Below are 11,566 nucleotides of genomic sequence, written 5' to 3' on the forward strand. Positions count from 1 at the left end.
GCTCATCGCCGACAGCCCCGCCTGCATGAAGATCGTCTGCGAGTAGTAGAACACCTGGAACAAACGTATACTGTTAACACTGTGCATGCCTGCACTGACAGTTAACACTGTGCGTGACTGCATTATCGCTTTCTTTAGGTGGAATCGTGGTTAAGCTTAACAAATGTAAAAAAAATGTTTTAAGTATCGAATCCAATAGAAATTGTAACAAACATATCATAAAGAGGTAGTATTAAGATACTGTTTAATAACAAGACATATTTATACACACAGGAACATTGTAAAATATAACTATAGACAATATATTGTATTATCAGGCAGTGAAACGTGTTATGCCTGGTCCACACTTGATCAGTACAGTAGGACAGTAGCGCAGGCTTGATATAGATTGTATGTTCTGACTGGCGCCAGATATCGTTCATATTATGCGAATTGAATGCTAGACTAATGTCTATAACAACAACTAATGTTGATAATTATTTCGAGCGCTACTGTTCAACTGTACTACTTGTGAACCAGGCATTAATATAATTTTTGATTTCCATTGATTTCACTCAGACCAAAGTGACCATAGAGCCCATTTCAATAAGATATGTTGAACCGTTGCAGAATGATCGAGTGACATTAAAAAACTAAATTAATGAATGCCAAGGGAACCATAACTATTCCCGGGATAAAAAGTAGCCTATGTGTTCTTCCAGACTATGCTCTAAACCTGTGCCAAATTTCATGGAGATTCGTTCAGTCTTTTAGGCTACAAACGCTAACAAACATCCATCCATCCGTCCATCTAAACTTTCGCATTTATAATATTAAGTAAGAAGTACTAGACAGTTTTGTTCCCTAACAATACGAGTACTATAGGTTCGTATGCGTGCGTACCGCATTAATGCCGGAGGTCTGCTGTCCGGCCTGCGTGGCGCAGGCGAGCAGCAGCGGCAGACGCAGACGCGGGTCCCGCGCGACGCGCGCCATGCTCCAGGCGCGCTGGCCGCTGCTGGCCGCCGCCTGCGCCGCGCGCCGCTCCTCGCGCATCGCCTCCACCTCCTCGCTCAGTATGCTAGATGATACTCCGCGTAGGCGGCTTAGTTCTGCAAATCGAACAAAACTACGTGAAAATGATATCTTTTAGTGATAAATGATTAATCTCGGTATGGAACAGTGGACTTGAAATGTCTACGTTTATGTTGTAAATTATTTTAGTGTTTTATACGAAGAAAATCTGGAAGTAAATTTCCATTTCTCATTTACGTGTTGGTCTTTAATAAAGCATTTTTATTTAATAAAAAAATTGCAGCATTTTTAATAGCAATCAGAATATGTATTTTAAACTTAGTCATGCAACAAAATTACAAAACACAGTAAAAGCCAACTTACGTTTCATCGCGGCAATTTCATTTTTCTTAACAATAAAAAGGTACTTTGGACTTTCTGGTAAAATGTATAAAATAGGTAAACAAATAATGACTAGTACAGCATAGACGGACAGTAAGTATGGCCAGTCTTCGACACCACCTGGAACATATTTGAACATTTTTTATTTTTTTTCTTAATTTAAACCAATCTAAAAAAGAGTTATCATAAAGTATTAACTTTTTTATAATTATTTATCTACTAGCTTTCGCCAGCGAATCCGCGTTGAATTTAAAAAAAAAAAGTGAGTAGCCTATATGTTCTTCCTGACTATCCTCTACATCTATACCAAGATAATTTCATCAGAATCCGTTTAGCCGTTTAGGCTACAAACTCTAACAAACATCCATAACATCCATCCATCCATCTAAACTTTCCCATTTATAATATTAGTAAGATCACTTACCCAGCAAGAATTTCAACCCCATGACTTGTCCGACCAGCACCCCCACGTTGACCCCCATGGGGCATGCCACCCCCATGGCACCTGTCAGGCTCGGCGGCGACAGCTCCGTTAGGTACATCGGCACTATACTTGTCGTCAAACCTAAAAAGTACACACTTATAGATATATACTAGAACTCCGGCCGCATGGAATTATTTCAATCCAACATTTAGCAGAAGATTTAAAATTGAACAATTCTTGACTCATCAAAATCGATTTATTTGTTAGATGGTTCCCAAACATTTTCTTATAGACTTCACTCAAAAATGGATGCGGTGGAACCACATTTGTCGAAGAAAGAGGACCACTGGTTTAGGCACCAAAAAGACCTACATTAAAATCCCGTGACACATATAGCCAGCTAAGTCCTGCTAAAATCTGTATTAAACATCAAAAATCTGGTTTTTCCAAGCCGGTAGAGTGAGAGACGGTATACCTCCAGCCAGACCGACGAGCAGCCTGCCCAGCACCAGCATCTCCACGGAGTTGGCAGCGCGGCACAGCAGGAACAGCGCCGCGCCACACACGAACAACGCACTCGTCGCGATTGACGCATTCTTTCTACAACATATCAATAACGAATTATTGCCCGCAAACTTCTGTAGCGCGTAGTTTAAAATGGTCGTCTATAACATTCCCGCGTGCAGGCTACCTTCCAGTCAAAGTTTTTTCAAAATCTGTCCAACCGTTCCGGAGATTTCCTGGTACAAACGCGTTTTGCGAACAGTCTGACAATTTTTTTAAATGATATTTTAGTTACTAGCAGCGCAAATACATCTTCGCGAAATCTGGAATTTTCCTTTCGATATTACAGACACTGCAATTTTATTATATATACACTATTGTCTTATAAATTGTGATTCTAATACATGTAGCATGTTACCTGCCAAGTTTGTCAGCGAGCACAGAACCGAGTATAGAGCCAGTACATCCACCGACGATAAAGATGGAGACCACGGAAGACCAGAGGATGTTCAGCCAGGCTTCGTCCAGAGGCAGGTTGTAGCGGCTCACGAAGCTCTCATTGCAGAACGTCTTTAAGATCTGGAAAGAATAATAGCCCTGATATTCCTGCTTCTCTTCTATGCTGTATCGGTATACTAGATTTTATCAAAAACAAAAAAAAATCGTCTATTTCCAGGACAATACAAACTATTGCCACAAAATTAGAGTTTTTTTAAATACTATCAAATAATTCGATTGTATCATGGAATAACACACAAGTGAAAAAGAAGTAAGCGGCCATCTAAAATATCGAAGTGTTAAAATTCATATGTTCAATGTTTACCTCTGCTGGTGTATTGACTACACCAATATTGTATCCGACAGGCAGCGACAGGCCGATGGTGGTGACCACTCCCGCCAGCACCAGGAAGAACGACCATCCTGCTTTATATTCGTGCGATTGCGTCAATTGCTGATGCTCATTAACTATCTGTGAAATTAAAAAAAATGACATCAAAACATTAATATCGGACGAAAAGGTCTCCCAGTTATTCTTATATAAGAGTGGGCACACACCTTTGATTAAATTATCACATAATTGTTGTGCGATTGTCGATTGTTTCCTATTCAACTGTTCAGTTGCACAACTAAAAAAGTAGTACGCGTGTCAATATAATCTCATAAGAATCCAAGCGAGACTAAACAGTTATCAAAGGTGTGCAGGCGCTCTGTCAAACATAAGATTTTTTATTATCCCCAACGCTTATGTTGAATGTGTAGTGTTGTATTTTGCAAAGAAACAACAGGATAATATTCTTTCAATTTTCTTACTCTATGTTCAGTATTTTTATTAGTTTTCTAAGTTGCGTCCGTCACGATATATTCGCCATAAAAATCCTTAACATACTATGGGTCATTAAAAGGTGTAATTTAAAATGCTCTTCCAGTTTTGATTTTTATTTTAAATTCCACAATGTACAAAATATTATTACTTAAAATCAAATCATACTTCTAAATATCATATCACCACTTCGTGGTACAAAAGGTACAAGCAGCCGTAGTAAAATCAACCAAGGATGGTAACACTGAGCAGAGTACAAACACCACCCAAAACCAATCGCAAACCCAACCGTCTATGACGATGTAGGTTAGAGCAATAGACGCGAAGCCGTGGCACCCGATTGCTGTTACCATAGTCAAGGATTTCTATTAATTTTGGTTAAAATTATATGATTGAAGAAGTTGCAATTTCAAGTTTCTCCTGGACGTAACTTACTCAGGTGTATTTGTGTGTTTATTGTGCTACGAAATACCCAAATACGACAGAAAGTACAAAATTAGATACCGTTATCACTAGGTGACGTTGAAATCGAAAATCATATTAATTTCAAGGGAAAAATAGGGAAAGAAGCAAAGATACAATATCATGTGATTTCTCACGATTTATAATGAAATATGTTCTTCTCGGTTTATATAAATTTTGTTTGAAAATTGAATAATAAAACAGGCAATTAATTCGTACTGAAGTATCAATACTAACTGGAAAATATTAATGTTATTCAGTTAATTGAAAATTAAATATAAGGTTGCAAAGTAAATTATATACTGACTAGGTCCTAGGGACTGACCTTGTGTCGAGTTCTACGTATAAACTATAATAAAAACAACAATATCTACAATTTTAACACTGAACTCTAAAGTTATCATTTTATTAACTCAATTGTGAATGCGATAATTTTTATTACGCATGTTATTATCGACCTTGTGGCTTCGCAATTTGATAAGTTAATTTTTAGGACGCAGGTCGTGGGATCGATTAGACAAAAACTACAAACACAAAATTAACTACGTAGACTGTCTATCATACTTATTAATATTATAAATGCGAAAGCTTAGATGAATATTACCAATCTGTAGCGTAAACGAATGGATCTCGAAGAAATTTGGCATGAAGAGTATAGTCCCAAAGAATAAACTTTTGTTTTAATACCACGCAAACGGAGCCGCGGTCGAAAGCTAGTAAGGATTTATTGTCATTCATGCATTCATAGTAACCATTCTTACTCACCATTCGTAACACGAAACTAGTAAAATTACAAACGCGTAACCATTAATAAAACAATTGCCGGTCTTCAATCTAATACCACACATGATGATCATGATGTTACTGATGATCATGATGATGATGATGATAGGTATGTTAGCAAAAGGATACAAGTCAGCGAGACCGACGGAGAGAACATGGTTAATCCCAGGATGAATGTGACAAACTCCAACAATAGCAGAGCAATTGACGCAGCCAGGCTACCCACCAACCTGAAACCACTTCACTACTCAGACTATTATACAACAAACGTAAGTAGAAGCAAACTGTGGCCGTTCCTATTCAGATAAAAATATCAAAAGTCTCAGCTTTAGAACATAAATGGTTTGTACAGGTAACAGTTGAAACCCACCCCAAGCTGCTGCAGTTAACACGAAATGCGTTTTTGGACTGGGATTATAGCATCGCATTATGTCAGCGACTGACTTTGCATTTAGTGTGACCACAGCCTAAGAATTGTTTTGCGTATTCAACGTTCATTCAAATCTTTCAGCAATAAAATCAAGATTTTAATTTTTATGAAAATGTGTGATTTGTATGACCCAGTTACGATAATTATGTTAGGAATGTAGTACAAGAAAGCAACAACCTGTGATGTGTAAATAAGCTGCGTAAATAGATTATGAAAGCGACTAATACCCCACAGTATAGCTGCATCTTTATCTATACTAATACTATAAGAGTAAAATTTTGTTTGTTTGATTGTAATAAATAGACTCAAAAACTACTGGGCCAATTTTAAAAATTCTTTCACCATCAGAAAGGTAATTCATCTATGAGTAACATAGGCTATATTTTTTTAATTTCTTTGTTTTTTTTTTATTTCGCGCGGACGGAGTCGCGGGCAAAAGCTAGTCACATAGATAGTGCTAAGTGCGAAGCGTAGGCGAACAAGAATTTTGCTGGATTACGATAAGATAAAGAGATTATTTTCATCTTAGATTATTACTTGTCATATTGGAAAATGCAATATGATAAAATTTAACTAAGTTATCCATTGTCAATGTTTACTTTATTTCTAGTCTATTCACAATTTTTATCACTAAGATATCCTTGTCTTTTATATCCTATGTAAACCTATCTCTTGATTGTGGGTCGATATCGCAAATTATAGAGGTCGATGGTAGATTTCGACTCAAGGACTCAACATATTTCATTCAAACTTATTAAGCTTATTAATTGTAAATTAATACATAATAATCTTATTTATATAATAATGTAGATGATATTAAAATCAATTATTTATTTTCTTAAAATAATACTTTACAGGTCTATTATTTCGTGTAAATATGACGTCATCGTTCCCGGGAAGCGACATCGTACGATCGGAACGAAAAAAAACGAATGAGTGTAATAAAAAAAATGAGGTCGTCCGGACGTACGGGACATGGGTGACGTATCGGTCGTTCACCTCACTATAACACTACCAACCATGTAGCGACGATTCGCACATTTGGAAACAACCATAACACCCAGTAGTATATCATGAATACTAAATAGTTTCAAAGGATACGATGACTGTGTTTTTATCACAGTAAATGCGTCCATAATTACGTTTGTTTCAATGTCAATCGCGTAAATAACGCGACTCATATTCAAGTGGAACGTAAATAATGAACGTAAACCTTTAGTTTACAATTCATAAATCACACATACTAATAGTGTTGTGCTCCACGTAGTTTTTAAATCCTAAACATAAACCAAGTTAATTATAAAATAATACCGGTACTTTCATGTTAAACTTTAGCACAACCCTGGCCATTCCGCTGAATTATTATTATATGCTACTAAAAAAACAGGATAATTAAATAAATGAGTAATATTAACTAACGTTACAGCTCCTTTTACGAGGTTTAAATAGGTCCAAAATTAATTTTCAACACATGTGAATTCAGACCAAATTTACCCAACGTTCTTACGGCGAAGGAAAACATCGTGATGAAACCTGCACATACCGGCGCAGAAATTCAATAATTCAGCGTGGTTGACTATGTCCTAGTCACCTCTAACTTAGGGTGGACTTTAAACTCTTTAGTTGGGACGTATACTGCGCTGGTGATGGATAGAATTTAGACAAAATGCTACATAATAGATTATGATGAGATTAAAAAAATTATCATTTCCTTGCATTAATAAGGACGAGATGTAATCGCTCCATAACTTATCTAGTAAGTACAATATTAGATGCAGAAAGTGCAACATGGAATTTAATTGTTCACGTATGAACACATGAGCGGAACTTCAGTGCAGTTTATTCACATGATTATTAGGTAATTATAAAACACGGGAGGTATCTAATTGTAACTATAAATTACAAACGCACACTTTTATGATAGCCCGATCTCAATACCAACATTATAAATGCGAATTTAGGTGGTTGGATGGATATTTGGTAGAGTTTACCGCCGAAACAGCTCAACGGAACTCCATCAAAGGCATAGTAGATTAGTCTGAAAGAACTCGGAAGCTATTTGATTTTTATTTATTATTTCACACTGACGGAGTCGTAGGCGAAAGCTATAATTTTAAGAAGTTTTATTACTATGAGAAGTAATATTACATACCCATTTTAAAATATTCAATAACATATTATGGCAAGTGCTAATGTAGCGCAAGTTAAACATATCGATGGTAAATTAAGTATGTACACTTCTGACCAAAATATAGTACTAACTTCGATCGTGACAAAACTCAGAATAAGTAACACTTTCAGTTCGTGAAAATGACTTATTCATGTTTCATTTTAAAGATCCATTAGCAAAGTAATAACTTTTTAGTTAAAGTAAAGTTACATAGTAATTTTATGAAGTACTAGCTTTCGCTCGCGACTCCGTCCGCGTGGAATTGAGAATACAAAAGTGAGTAGCCTATGTGTTGTTCCAGACTATCCTCTACATCTGTACCGAAATCCGTTCAGTCGCTTAGGCTACAAACTCTAACAAACATCCATCCATCCATCCATCTATCTAAACTTTTGCATTTATAATATTAGTTAGAAGTTAGATGTATTCTTGTCGTTTCAAAAAGTGTACCAGTTTATTCTAATAACAAGAAACCTAGAAACTGTTTAAATATTATTTTATCAGCTACATATTTGTGAATTATAGATATAGATAGCTTAAAGATTAACGATGTTAATACTTTCTTCTATCATTATCAATGACTACCAATTATTCGTTAAACTTTTGTATCTATACTATTACAATAAAGCGTAAACACACACTTCTTTGTTGCCTAAGATGTCAGCAATCACAGCATATTTTGGAATAATTCTTTTTATAATAAAAAGCCCTACACGTACGTCAGGCTTTAGGCTATACATTTTTACGCCATTAAACTTAGGAGGTTAATATTTTGGATAAAAACCCTAATGTGGGAAAGAGACCATAAGTTGCTGCCAACATCAAGGAAGCAAGGTTGTCATGTCATGTCATTTTGACATTTGTAATTGATAATTTGGCAAATGTAAACAATAAAATAAAGTTTTTATAATTTCACGCGGGTGAATCCGCAGGGAAACAGCTAGTATAGTATAACATTTATTACATAAGGAGTATCATAAAATTATTATCATACCTATAAATTGCCAGCTTCTGAGATAATTGGCAAGGTTTATCAAAAAAACATTTTTTTATCACGCAGACGATAATTTTGTGGCATATATTGATAACCCCCCTCATCTTCATACAATGTTTATAAAAAAAACTATCTGTGTTTTACGAAAATAATAAAAAATGTACTCTATGTTTTCAGGACTTGAAACTATCTACTTAAGTCAAACTTTTTAAATTTCAATATTTTGAGGGATAAAGAATTTTGCAATTGAGTGTATCCCGATTACAGTAGTTGGTAACTATATTATTTGATATCTATACTAATATAATAAAGCGTAAACACACACTACTTTGTGGCGTAGAATGTCAGCAATCACAGCTTATTTTTGAATAATTCTTACTTTAATAAAAAGCCCTACACTTACACGCTTTAGGCTATAAATTTTCACGGTATTAAACTTAGAGGGTAAATAAGTTGGAAAAAACCTCCATGTGGAAAAGGGACCATAAAGTACAAGCCAACATCAAGGAAGCAAGGTTGCCATAAAATAAAATAAATATTTTATAATTTAATGCGGATGAAGCAGCACGGGAACAGCTAGTTCTGAATAAAAACGACATACATATAGCCTTATGTAGGCCAATTATATCGCTTTCAGATATTTTACATATGAATTCAGTTTAAATTTTTGTATCATAAAAGTTATTAATTTTATCTTTAACAAAACTGAAAATATACACATAATTGACACATGACCTAAACGAATTGATAAGAAATTTTCATTTCGCACGGAAATTACACTAAACATGTAAATAAAAAAATATCAAACACTAAAGTTCAACAGGTCAAATTAAACGATAAGTATAACAAAACAAAAAAAAACTAAAACCCAACAAATTAAAAATCAACATACATGTAATTCAGGTCATTTAGATGACCTAAAACTGGCAGTCAAACAATGCTCGCTCTAGATATATCTAACGAAACAAAGGGAATCACCAATACACTATTTTGTAACGCATTGAAATATTTTTATTTGTAAACTATTGCCCGCGACTTCGCACCAAACGGACTGTAAAAACAGAAATGTGTCCCACTGGAACCGTACATTTTTGTCAAAATTAAAACTAACTTATGCACTATTCTATATTAGACCTATCTTTTTTCCAAATTCTATCCCTAATCATTAAGTGGTTCTGAACTTATATGATTACAAACATCGATCTTATTTTTCGCGTTTATAAGATTCTTGGTTTTAATTCTTTTTATTTCGTAGCGTATTTCAGAACATAATAAATATTACTTTCTAATCATACTAATATTATAAATGTGAAAGTTTAGATGGATGTTAGAGTTTGTAGCCTAAACTGCTGAACAGATTTCGATGAAAAATGGTATGATGCAGAGGATAGTCTGGAAGAACACATAGGCTACTCACTTTCGTATAATGTTCGTAAGATACGGGTTTCTTACCACGATTGAATTGTTTGGTAAGAAACCCGTATCTTACGAACATTATATTTGTAAAAACGACGACAGTTTAAAGTTATATACTCACTTTCGTTTTTTTTTAATGCCTTGCGAACGAAGTTGCGTGCTAAAACTAGTAATTTATATATCTATGAGAGAATTATCAGGAACTAACTGTTGCCCGTGACTTCATCAGCGCAGTATTAAAATACGCACTATGATTAACCTAATCCGGTATATTTAAATACCTATAATAACATGCTATTCGTGACTGGCGACAACTGTCAACGGAGTTTTTAAATTGCTTTATAATAATATTCTGTTTGTAGATAATACAACACTAAGCGATATATTAATGTCGATATTCACATAGAACTTCGAAATTTGGCGGGAAAAATTGTATCACTACTTTACAAGGAAACTAGGAGCTCGATGTCTGGGTAAAAACAATAGCCGTGAATTCATTATGAATTCGTGACGCATCATAATTCATTTACTAAACATACTTTATAACATAAATTTAATATGAAAATAACATTTATTTATACATCAAAATGTTCGTAAAAAAATTGAGGAAAAAACTATTAAAATGCCAAGAACTCAATAAAATCACATTGTAAAAAACGTTGTATTTTGTAGTAAACATCAGATCTAATATCGTTTCTACTGTCTGTAAAGAGTCTACAGTTCAGAAAACAGCGACAGTCGACGAGCGATTCGACTTGTAAATTTAGGTTATTTTGCATACCAACGTATTGAATTAAAAGTACCAAGGTTGTTCACTAAAATTCACTTAAACATTATACTTTTAACTTAAATTAGTATGTAAATCAAACCTGTTTCTCTTTAGAGTCCATTTCTGTATCCTCTCACATGCGCTCTACACAAACGGAACAAAGCGGGGACGCGCACGCGCAACGACCGACGGTATACTAACGCGAAAACTTGTACAACATGTTAAAATCGAACTTGGCACTGATAATAGCCACACCATGTGCTTACGTATTTTTGTTTTATCAATTTTGTAATACCGTTAAATAATTTTTTTAGCATGAAATCTTTGGCAGTAAAAATGATTAGTACAAAAACATAGAAAACATTAATTTTACAAGATAAACATATTTTCTCAAAGATTTCTCATATAACTAAACAGCACGATCTGCTATTTAATTCCTTGAAGTTTGTAGCGATACTTGCGCTATGCCCTCTCCAAGGAGTCTTTGGATTGTTGTCTGATGATCTAGAAATAACTAAATAAATGCATTTGATTACAGAAATGAATTTCAACAATCCAAAGACATTTTACTTCGATTTTATTGCAAGTATAAACACTAACAGAAAAATAATTTTAATGCAAAATATATCGCTTCATACACCTGTTACCAGTCCTCGTATATTTAAAAACAAACAAAATTATATTAAAACAATAACATGGTCGTCGCCAGGTGGGATTAGAGGGTAGCTACTCCCCTTCTATGGACTTGAAAATTTTAAAATAGATAAAACATACAGTTCAAATAAGATCATATTAATTATAGCTGCCTACACTAGAACTATCTTTGCTTATGCTTTTCTTGTGGAAAGGATGGGAACGAAGAGTGGATTTGACGGTGGAGGAGACGCGTCCCTCCTTC

The 11,566-nt window shown here is 34.7% G+C and overlaps 1 protein-coding gene across 1 annotated transcript in view; it reads right to left on the reverse strand.

The window, feature by feature from the left end:
- Positions 1–10,877, reverse strand: part of LOC106109097 (solute carrier family 2, facilitated glucose transporter member 3-like) — a 14,521-nt gene extending 3,644 nt beyond the window's left edge. Inside the window, exons 1-8 of the mRNA XM_013290500.1 lie at positions 10,769–10,877; positions 3,147–3,293; positions 2,742–2,902; positions 2,295–2,419; positions 1,820–1,960; positions 1,378–1,515; positions 883–1,091; positions 3–54 (exon numbers count right to left, since the gene is read on the reverse strand). Of these exons, the coding sequence (XP_013145954.1) occupies positions 3–54; positions 883–1,091; positions 1,378–1,515; positions 1,820–1,960; positions 2,295–2,419; positions 2,742–2,902; positions 3,147–3,293; positions 10,769–10,789 (994 nt within the window). The 5' untranslated portion in view covers positions 10,790–10,877. The remainder of the gene's footprint in view (positions 1–2; positions 55–882; positions 1,092–1,377; positions 1,516–1,819; positions 1,961–2,294; positions 2,420–2,741; positions 2,903–3,146; positions 3,294–10,768) is intronic.
- Between the last annotated feature and the right edge of the window lie 689 nt (positions 10,878–11,566).

This window comes from Papilio polytes, unplaced genomic scaffold (genome assembly GCF_000836215.1).
Source record: "Papilio polytes unplaced genomic scaffold, Ppol_1.0 DF821289.1, whole genome shotgun sequence".
Lineage (NCBI taxonomy): Eukaryota > Metazoa > Arthropoda > Insecta > Lepidoptera > Papilionidae > Papilio > Papilio polytes.